The following is an 11,056-nucleotide window of genomic DNA, read 5'->3' as shown; positions in this document are numbered from 1 at the left end:
CATGTCCTGGTCAACAATGACTCCAAGGTTCCTCACAGCGTTACTGGAGGCCAAGGTAATGCCATCCAGAGTAAGAATCTGCTTAGATACCATATTTCTAAGCTTTTCAGGGCCGAGGAAAAAAAGAGACCTCTACTCATGCTGGGCTCCTGGGAGGACAGTATGGCTGTATCCCAATTCAGGGTCTGCAGCCTTAAAGTACGCAGCCTCAACGATCCTCAAGGGCCGCGTACTCAAAGACCGCTAAGGCCGGAAGTGCGAGGCTTGTGTAATGGGACGGTCTAGCCTCCGTTGCGCTGATACTGTTCTTTGTCAATAAAGTTAAAAAAAAAAAAGCCTCAGTTGCGCTGCCCAGGTTGCCTAGCAACCATGATACTAACCACTGGAAACGTGTCATACAGCTTTGTTTGACAGAATGAAGGAGAAAATCTTTTGTTCATTAGTTTGTTTCTACATGAGCTTTGATCATTCTCTGTAAGATTAAGCTCAGCTATTGGACGGCGTATATTTTAAAGTAAAGGCTTTAAAACCAAGTTAGTACAAACGTCACTAATGTCACATAACTTTGGTAAATGGTAAATGGCCTGTATTTATATAGCGCTTTACTAGTCCCTAAGGACCCCAAAGCGCTTTATATATCCAGTCATCCACCCATTCACACACACATTCACACACTGGTGATGGCAGCTACATTGTAGCCACAGCCACCCTGGGGCGCACTGACAGAGGCGACATGTGGCCAACAGTAATGTTTAATGTTCTTCGTTATTAAACATTTGCACATAAATAAGTGACATAATATTCAGTACTTAAAGTTTACTCTTTGGCCGCCCCTCATCCGCCGTTTTTTTCTGCTAATTCATCCACACCCATCGCCGCGCTATGCATTCTGGGATATGTTGGGCCACGAAGTCTACACCGCCACGTCCTTAAAATTCAGGGAAATGAAGGACGCATTTCAGGGCCACATTTCGAGCAGCCTTTGAATTGGGACAGCCTTCGGCGCGCCGTTGTGACGTAATCGGCCTTGAAATGCGGCCTTTAAGGCTGCAGACCCTGAATTGGGATACAGCCTATGAGAACAGGAAACAAAAAAACTCCTCTGCACAAAAAAAGCACATAAATGTCCACAGCACAACATTATGGAACACGTGACGAGCAACAGGGTCGGGTGGGGGGTGAGGAGTCATCCGAAGCAAACACAGCAGCCATCCTGCCCAGCGCTACCATTCCAGCGCAGGCTCAGACCCGCCGTGTTCCCAGGAGGGCACAAGCATCGAAGGCGTTTGGAAAGGGAGGGGGGATGAGTGTGTGCATATCAGTGTATATGTATGTGTGGGCGTGTCCAGAGTTCAGCTGAGACAGTGTCCTTCGCCCTGCCAGGCTAAGTAAACAGTCTGCCAGCCAACCCAGGTGGCCTTGCATGGAATTGGAAGGAACAGACTCAACACAGTCGTTATCAGGGTGTTGTTGTTCGGCTCCAGCCTTGAGACCGCAGCTGACACCGAAGGGGTCTCCACATGAAGTGATGGTGGTTTTTACTTTAGTGCGAACAGCTCATATGAATTTCAAAGCAGTTCTACAGTCCAACACTGGTCTCTCAATCTCCCGTTGGAGAGCCGCGAGCTTCGCCATACTTGCGCTCCGTGATGTTGTCATTTCTTGTGCTCAAGGAGCCAATTCTGAGAAGTCATGGCAGTGTGCCTCCCCGAGATGTATCCAGTCTGCAGTCAGAAGTCTTATTCTGAGTATTCACAGCAGCCGTAGCCTCTCCAAGATTTTATCCGTGCTGACTCAATGAGCCCATTTTGAGAAACTCATGCCTCGTCCCATCATTTCAATCCCAGCGGGCAGCCTTGTGGGGGTTTGAACAGCCGGTTCCGCTTTCTTAATTCTTCGATAAGTCGGGGCCAAGCCAGCAGCCGCCCAAACTTCTCATTGAGAAAGGGGTGTCAATTGCATTCAGAGACCAGTTGATCCAATCCATAATTCCTCTTTTAGGTTTTAGAGAGCAGACTGTGAGAGAGTGTTCCAGGGAAAAGTAATACAAAAAACACGAGACTAGACAAGGACACAAGAGGCTAAGCAGGGAAGCTAAGGGAGAGGAGGAGGAGAAAAGTGCGACCGCCTTCGTCAAGAGCAAGAGCAGAAGATATGATACAAACCACTGCAGAAGAAGCCAAACCTGGACCTGGCACTTCACACAAATTATACACCTATTTCAAAACCTTTGATGGCTAAAATATAAGAAAAGCTTGTGCAGACACAATTTAGGAAAGTGTTGGAGAAGCACAACATTCTTGATAACTCTCAATCTGCCTTTACAAAGTTTCATTAAACTGAAGAGCTCTAGTTAAAGTCACAAACAACCTTTTGGAGGGTGTCTCCTCAGTCCTTCTTTTGCTGGACCTTAGCTCAGCCTTCAATAACTTTAATCATCAAATGTTAATCCACAAATGAAACCACATGATCAGGATGTCTGGATTTCCAGATTTTTGAAGCTTAACGCAGAAAACACAGTCTGTAATTATTGTCCAGAATATCTGAGGTCTTTTCTCGTCCACTGTAAAGGCTAATGCTCTGAATATTGGCTTCACTCTTTGAAATATCTGACCCAGTCTCCATCCATTCTCTTCTGCTTATCCTTGTCACAGTTTGGGGGGGGGGGGAACTGGAGCCTATCCCAGCGACCATAGGACGAGAAGCAGGGTACACCTTTGACAGGTCATAGGTGACCTCATGTCATACTGTGTATGGGTGTGTGTGTGACAAATAAAATTGGAATTTGAATAATGTTTCTGAGTTCATGTTTGTTGTTTTACTTGATTCAGATGTGGTCATATGACTGTGTTTTATTAATGCCTTTGAAAGACACTTTAAATATACATTACTTATTTAATCACTCTTGCAAAAATGTTTCAGATTTAATTTACTAACATAATTTCTTAATATTCTGTATCTGTTAAATTGAGAGTGTGTCCAAGGAGCCGCAGGCCTCAGTTTGTTTGTGATTGGCCAATCAAACTATTGAACATCTCTAAGACTTTCTCTGGTCCTTAAATAACATCCTCGGCCAGTCAACATCTTTAACAACATTGAAAGTGTTTAAAAATCCTTCTACAGTCATTTTCTGTCCCAGTTTAATGACTTTTCATGCTTATTGAAAGTTGAGATGACTGAAAGCTGCAGGGACTGAGCTTGCTTTTCAACACAGATCTGCTGCATCAGTGAAAATTAAACCAGTGCATGTAGCCACCTTAGTACCATTAGATTTACAAGAAACTCTTCATTTGTTTTTAAATTCAGTTTGAATTTTCTGATTATTCAAAAATGTTTCAGATAAAAGGAAGTTGGATATTGGTTTGATTTGTTTATTTTATGAGGCCATGACTGAAACCTCGCAGGGTAAAACAGCCTGGAGCACAAAGTCTGCATGAAGAAATCATCGCAGAAGGTGCTCTGGAATCTGATAAATAAGAATACTTTGGAGGGGATCTTATTCTAATCAATTATAAATTGATACATACATGAAGGACAAACGGGGATTTTTCCGACAGCAGCAGAAGCAGTAGTTGAAGTTTCGTCCTCCTGGCAGTAGGGGGCGGTAAAAAGTCCCGCGGTCAGTTGGAGCGCAGAGCAGCGGAGGAAGCCCGAAGTTCGGTTGTGATTGTTTCACTTTCCGCTGAAAATATCTGAAGAAAGTTCTCCGGACGGCCGCGTCAGATGATCCGCTTTTACCCTGAAAAGGAGCGTTAACAGCGGGACCCTCCGGTGAGCTTGGCGGTTGATTAGCCGGCTAACCCCGCTACTAACTTAGCTTAGCCTAGCCTCCTCGCCGTCTCGGGGCTCCGGCGCTGCCGCAGACCCTTGCCCACCTCCCGCTACACCCTTCAGTGAACACGGACATCCGCCTGACATGGGTCCACCTGGCTGGGGACCTCCACCTCCTGGGGGCTGGGGCCCTCCACCGCCTGGTGGATGGCCTCCGCCGCCCGATGACTGGGACCTGATAGGCCCTCCGCCGCCCGGAGGATGGGGTCCGAGAGGGCCGCCTCCTCATGGTGCATGGGGCCCCAGAGGACCGCCGCCCCCGGACTGGGATCCAAGGGGACCGCTGCCTCCGGACTGGGATCCAAGGGGACCGCCACCTCCGGACTGGGGTCCAAGAGGACCGCCACTCCCAGACTGGCACGGCCGAGGACCCCCACCCCCTGACTGGGATCCACGGGGACCTCCTCCCCCTGGCTGGGGACCGGAGGACTGGGACTGGGACCGTCGTGCTGATTACTGGAGACCCCTACACCCAGAGGCTGACTGGAGGGGACCCGACCGGCCTCTCCCTCCGCCAGGATGGGGTCATCCTGGCTGGGATCCGGAGGGTCCCCCTGAACCATGGGGCCCCGAGCCCATCCCTCCTGCACCCATACCCCCTGTTGCCCCCCCTGTGGTTCCCCCTGTGCCCCCCCCTGTGGTCCCAGCTGGGATTCCCCCTGTGCCTACGGTTGGGATGCCTCCCCCGGACCCCGCAGCCTTTGTACCCCCAAGCTGCATGCCTCCCTTTGGATACCCACCAGCCTACCCTCCGCCCGGCTGGACAGGAGAGGTGAGAGCTCAGCAGAGTCCACACGAACACTGCCTCAGTCACAGATATCGATCACCGATTATTGATTATTGTGTGTTAGCTGTGATAAAAGCGCAGTTTATGTCAGAATAAGTGAATGTTTGTCTGGTTTCAGCCTGTGGTGGAAGAGCCCATGCCCAACCCTCCGCCTGACCAGCCCGAGTGGGTGAGTCCTGATCCCCGAGGACAGAGCCGTGCTCTAACCTGCAGCTGTGTGACAGATGTTGGTGATACAGTGATGGCTGTTGAACCTTCGCCAGATGTTCCTGGCTCGTTGTCTCAGAGCGTGTCACAAACTGCAGAACACTTTGAAAATGTTCAGATGTCACTAAAATGTAAAAGTGTGCAGGATGTGTCTGAGGCTGTTACTGAACGCGCTCAGTAAAGACTCCTGCTGGTTTCTTTTTTTTCTTTGTTAGATCAAAGCTCTGATTTCAGCTCCGGCTACGGAGTCGACATCATCTGAGGCTAAAAAGCCCGCTGAGGACCCGGCTGTGGCCAAAAAAATGCCTGCTGCTGAGCCCGCCCCCACCGCCGCTGCTGCTCCCACCGCCCCCACCACTCCTGCCCCGACACCTAAACCTGAGGTCAGCACAATCAGTAAAGCTCTGGGGCTGCTGGGAAAACGCACATTTGAAAAGTAAGTACAGTTGGCAAAAATCACTCCCACCAGACTGCATTCACATAAACTCTAATTTTACCTCAGAGCATTGGAGCAGCTGCTGAACAGCTGCCTCCGCCTGTGAGGTGGCGGCTGTGTTTGTGTGACTCACACAGGTACTGCACTCCTCTTTAAAGGGACAGTTCACCTAAAATCAAAAGCAGACTGCGACCAGCTCGGTGGTGGAGACGTCCGTCTTCTCTCAGTATAGCGGAACTAACCCTGCTCACGTGGCGGTGCTCAGACTACCCACAAATACATCAAATGTATTCTATTTGTTTATTTAATAAATGATTTATTTATGCTGACACCTGTGGGGCATCTGTAGAACCAGCAGGCAGCACAGTTATGTGTGAGACGCATCAGCTGAGTTGAAGCTTTCATTTCAGTTTAGAAATGAAAGTTCCCACGTGGAACGCCGGCTCGTGGGAGCAGTGAGCGGTGTGTTTGTGGAATTCACAGATTCAGTCACGTCAGTGTGGAGGTCGGCTCGTTTCAGCAGCTTTGATCTCTGTACCGACGCGGGCACCGTGTCCCCCCTCCCCCTTTAACACCTGTGCTGTAAATGTGACATCACTTCCTGTAGCTGCTGTTTAAACTGCTCTCTGTCTGCAGGCCTCCTCCGGGCAGGTCCACAGGGATCATCTCCTTCATCGGGGTGAGAATTCCATCTGACCCTCACCTGTTTACCCGCTCACCTGTTTACCCGCTCACCTGTATGAATCTTCGTCTTTTTCTGTGTTTGACCTGCAGCCAACGTTCGGTTACATCATGCGTGAAGACCTGGAGAAGTTCAACTTCAGCTTCGATGCCTTCTTTGGAAATCCTAAAGCCATGACGGCCGGGGTCAGAGTTCACTTCACTGCCTGCAAGGAGAAGGTGAGGCGCCGGCTCGCCGCCTGTTAGTCGCGCGGCATGGATGAGTTCTCTCTGTAAACCTGGTCTTCTGTCACTTCCTGTTTCTGAGCAGAACAGCTCGATAGCGACCGACGTGAAGGTGGCGCCGGGCGGGACCGAGAACCTGGACCCTGAGATCTACGAGGCCGTTGTCTGTCAGCCAATCATGGAGCCTCAGGTGAGTTCGAGAAACCGCGCTGCTTTGTTTTATACATTTAGTTATTGCATTATTGAAAGCGTTTTCCTCACCTCTGGGCTGGACGCATTGTTTCTGACGGAGACCTGGATTCGTCCTGGGGAGTCGCTCTCCTTCGCTGAGCTACGCCCTCCTGACTGTCTTTTTTAGTTCACCCAGACCCACTGGTAAAGGCGGAGGTCTAGCCTCGGTTATTAAACATAAAGTGCGGCATCTGCCCTCCCCTACCTACCCCAGTTTTGAAGTTCAACTTTTGGAGCTGGCTGCCCCCCCGACAATATGTTTGGTCTACCGACCACCAAAATACAATAAGACTTTTATTGCTGACTTTGCTGATCTTTTAGGATCTCTCCTCTTAAGCTATGACTGTGCTCTTATTATTGGTGATTTTAATACTCATATCTGCTGCAAGGGTGATCCGCTAGCCAAGGATTTTCTCGCTCTTATTGACACTTTTAGCCTGTTTCAGTGGGTAAATGAACCTACCCATAATAAAGGGCATACTTGTATTAAGAACATTGACATACTGGGATTTCGGACCATTTCCCAGTTATGTTTGAAGTTGACCTATGCAAATCAAAGCTACACTATGACGGCCCTGACGCCTGGTGCGTACAATCAACCCCGATACCGTGGCTAACTTCTCTGCGGCCTTTGCTGACTCTGCAGCATCTGTAATTGTTCTGTATCTCTTACGACTGTGATTATGCTAATTCTCTGATATCTACATGCTCTCATATCCTTGAGGCCGTTGCCCCTGTTAAGGTGAAACGTCCCAGAACTCACTCTCAAATTTGGCTAAATGACCCTACACGTGCCTTATGTCGTGCTTTCCACCAAGCCGAGAGGGGATGGAAGAAAGACAGGCTCAAAGTTTCCTTTGACATACTACGTATGAGCCGCTCAGAATTTCAAAATGCCGCTAAAATGGCTAAAGCAGCTTTTCTATCGGACATTATTGCTACCAGTACTCACAACCCCCGAATGTTATTTAAAATCTTTAATTCAGTGGTAAATCCTTTTCCCAAAGTGCCGTGGGCGCTCCCCCAACTCTCTGTGAACAATTTTTAAATTACTTCACAGATAAAATTAGATCTTTAAAAGCCTTACACCCCATAGTGAGGAGCCCTGCCCCTACCTCAGGATGCCCATCGACTTTTCATCAGTTTGAGCTGGTGTCACATCCCACTCTTAAGCGTATAAGCGATCAACTGAGAAATACTGACTCTGTTCGTGATATCCTCCCATCTCGCTTTGTCAAGGATGGTTTTGATGTAATTGGGCCCAGTGTCCTATCCTTAATGAATTCATCACTGTCCTCTGGCTGCATCCCAACAGTCTTTAAACATGCGGTAGTACAGCCTGTTCTAAAAAAAGTAATCTTGATCATAACGACCTTACAAATTACAAACCTCCGATTCCATCTATTCATTTAAATCTCAGTTAAAAACGTACCTGTTTGACCGAGTGTTTTCAGTTAGTGCACATCAACCTTATGTTATTTGTCTTCTACTAATGTTCCGCTGTATAAATACCCCCACCTTATATTTATGAATACCCAGTAATTTTATCTTCTAAACTGTGCTCTAATGTTTTATTTCTTATTTACTTGTTTACTTTACTTTTGGGGGGGTTTTGTACTCTGTTATAGCCTTTTATCTTATATCTTATGTTTTAACCTTGTTGTGAAGCACTTTGGTGTAGCTTCTGTTTTAAATGCGCCAAATAAATAAAGTTGTATCGACCCAAACTGCCAAATTCAGCATTAAATACATTTTGATACATACATGAAATTAACAGTCAGTTAAATGTTTTTGATATATATACAAGGTTCGTACACACCTCTTCATTGAATAGTTTTTCTTTATTTTTACTACTTTCTACTTTGTAGATTCTCACTGAAGCGTCAGATGTATGAAGCAGGTTATTTGGACTCATGTAGCAAAGAAGAAACTGATGAGTCTGTTTTATGTTTTAGATTCCTCAAAGTTAGCTGCCCTTTCCTTTGCTGCAAACCCTCGGCCTTCTCTCAGTGAGCTTCATTATGTGTTTATTAAGATCCCTGTTAGCTTCTTCAATAGCAGAGGTTCGTAGCGCAGAGGTGGAGCTGTCCAAAGCAAAACGCAAATCGTTTGTAAAAACAGAAAATAAAAGTGGCCCCAGGCTACGGCCCTGAGGAACACCACAAGTGTCAGAGTCACTCGCATTAAACGATACAGTAAACAACTCTTAACCCATTCAACAGCAGACTTTTCAAAACCATAACAATTTAATGTATCCAATAAGATTTCATGATCGAGTTGAATCAAACGCTCAGCTCTAACGACTATCTGGGGCGATCGTGGCTCAAGAGTTGGGAGTTCGTCTTGTAATCGGAAGGTTCGAGCCCCGGCTTGGGCAGTCTCGGTCGTTGTGTCCTTGGGCGAGACGCTTCACCTGTTGCCTACTGGTGGTGGTCAGAGGGCCCGGTGGCACCAGTGTCCGGCAGCCTCGCCTCTGTCAGTGCGCCCCAGGGTGGCTGTGGCTACAATGTAGCTGCCATCACCAGTGTGTGAATGTGTGTGTGAATGGGTGGATGACTGGTTGTAGTGCAAAGTGCTTTGGGGTCCTTAGGGACTAAGTAAAGCGCTATACAAATACAGACCATTTACCATCTCTGATCATCTGTTCTCTGTGAAGCCGCAGTCCTACAGTGTTCACTGATGTGTTCATCGACTGTTCTTCTATCATCTACTCAGAGCGAGTGAAACTCTTTTGGCTCCTCTGTAAGAAGTTATTCCACCCAGAGGACAGACTGACGTTATCACATCAGCTGCTGTTTGTAATGACCTCAGGTTATCAGCACCTGATGGGTTCTGTCTCATTGATTTTAAGACGTTCAGTTATATTCATACCAGCTCTGTCTGCATGATTTATTTCTGTGGATCCATCCCTTTTCTTAGAGTACAAACTTAAAATAAACACACAGATATCAGCGGGTGTAGTCAGGAAGGATCTGTCTACGTATACAGTGATGCACTGATTTAGCTCTCTGCCCAAACCTCAGTTAGGATCTTTTTAATCTTTTTTTGTAATAACGTCTTTTGTTGGATTTATTTAATTTACTAACATAATTTCTTAATATTCTGTATCTGTTAAATTGAGAGTGTATCCAAGGAGCCGCAGGCCTCAGTTTGTCTGTGATTGGCCAATCAAACTATTGAACATCTCTAAGACTTTCTCTGGTCCTTAAATAACATCCTCGGCCAGTCAACATCTTTAACAACATTGAAAGTGTTTAAAAATCCTTCTACAGTCATTTTCTGTCCCAGTTTAATGACTTTTCATGCTTATTGAAAGTTGAGATGACTGAAAGCTGCAGGGACTGAGCCTGCTTTTCAACATAGATCTGCTGCATCAGTGAAAATTAAACCAGTGCATGTAGCCACCTTAGTACCATTAGATTTACAAGAAACTCTTCATTTGTTTTTAAATTCAGTTTGAATTTTCTGATTTATTCATCTGTCAAAATTAAAAAGCTAAAGGAGAAAAGAAGCGTCGTAATAAGTTGTGTGGTTAATTCTGTCAGTTTGTGTTTGGTGTGTTTGTCTTCATGTTCTCATTTATCACATTTCTCTTGTGTTTTTTGTTTATTCGGTTCAGCTGCGTTTAGTTTATTCAGGTTTTATTCAGTAAGACCAGAAAACTGTAACAAAGAGATTAAATGTAATGATTAAATGTTTTAGCTCCTTTTTAAAGCTTTTTCATGTCTCTGTTTCTACTTCCTCTCCTCCACGTTTCCATGTGCCGTTGCCGTGCAGCCCGGCGAGCGTCAGTACCCAGGTCAGGTGTACGTGACCATCGGGCCCGTGAGGAGGAACCTGCCTTTCGACAGGAAGGACAGCACGGTGACGCTGCTGAAGAACGACCAGGTGCTCATCAACCTGCTGACCGACATCATCACAGAGAAGACCAGAGCCACCAACATCAAGCCCAAAATCCCGGCGACCTTCAGCCACACCAAGGAGATCAGAGAGAAGGTCAGGCCAATCCTCGCCTGCTGGCGGTGCTCGTGCGGTGAAACCTCTCCGCTGTCTATCCTCAAACGAGAAATGTCTGATTGCTCACGTTCTCGAATCGGCTTCTCTGTCTGATGGTTTTACTCTTTCCGCTCATCTGCGGGCGGCAGGGCGTCATCGTCAGCCTGAAGGAGACAGAAGGCGTCATCAAGAGGCAGGACGACACGGAGCTCGCCTTTGAAACCAAAGAGAACTTCAGCGACGTCGAGTTCACGCAGGAGGACATCAACGAGGAGGTGGAGTTTACCATCATCCAGGTGAGGCCGTTAGCTGAGAGTGGCCGTCGGCGCCATTGACCGGACTGTTTCAACATTCTTTCTGCTCCCTCTAAGGAGGATCATGTGCTAACGGCTGTCTAAATGACTCGGGTAAAGTTTGTAGCATGCATGCTTGTTGTTTTTGTCTTTGCACTAGGATGATGTCGGCGTAAATGTGCAGTCATATTCGTTGTGTTCCCACTAGTGCTTTCAGGTTAATCTCGTTGAAATGACCTTAACGCCACAACACGCCTAATCTCCGTTAACGAGCTACCCCTGATAGCCCCGTGCATGGGGCTAGACAGCCAACACGTTAACGAGCTAACTGCGCTAACATGCTAGCTCCCACCCATGTAATTGAGCATT

At 47.1% G+C, this 11,056-nt stretch overlaps 1 protein-coding gene across 1 annotated transcript; it reads left to right on the top strand.

The window, feature by feature from the left end:
* The first annotated feature begins 3,600 nt into the window (after nucleotides 1-3,600).
* On the top strand, nucleotides 3,601-10,751 carry si:dkeyp-121d4.3 (basic proline-rich protein). The gene is made up of 8 exons (XM_040033757.1): nucleotides 3,601-4,603; nucleotides 4,737-4,787; nucleotides 5,041-5,261; nucleotides 5,898-5,940; nucleotides 6,036-6,161; nucleotides 6,253-6,357; nucleotides 10,176-10,394; nucleotides 10,544-10,751. Exons 1-8 carry the CDS (start codon nucleotides 3,917-3,919, stop codon nucleotides 10,727-10,729), a joined length of 1,638 nt encoding a protein of 545 aa, XP_039889691.1. The 5' UTR covers nucleotides 3,601-3,916; the 3' UTR covers nucleotides 10,730-10,751.
* The last annotated feature ends 305 nt before the right edge of the window (nucleotides 10,752-11,056 follow it).

Source organism: Simochromis diagramma, unplaced genomic scaffold, assembly GCF_900408965.1.
Source record: "Simochromis diagramma unplaced genomic scaffold, fSimDia1.1 OVJJ01000176.1, whole genome shotgun sequence".
Classification (NCBI taxonomy): domain Eukaryota; kingdom Metazoa; phylum Chordata; class Actinopteri; order Cichliformes; family Cichlidae; genus Simochromis; species Simochromis diagramma.
Note: the sequence above shows the minus strand (reverse complement) of the source record. Positions and strands in the feature narration are given on the sequence as shown.

Excerpts from the sequence above, each read along its gene's own strand:
- si:dkeyp-121d4.3 (XM_040033757.1), top strand. The coding sequence starts at position 3,917 with ATGGGTCCACCTGGCTGGGGACCTCCACCTCCTGGGGGCTGGGGCCCT. Across the intron at positions 5,262-5,897 it reads GGAAAACGCACATTTGAAAA|GCCTCCTCCGGGCAGGTCCA; the intron begins GTAAGTACAGTT and ends CTCTGTCTGCAG. Across the intron at positions 10,395-10,543 it reads CCAAGGAGATCAGAGAGAAG|GGCGTCATCGTCAGCCTGAA; the intron begins GTCAGGCCAATC and ends TGCGGGCGGCAG.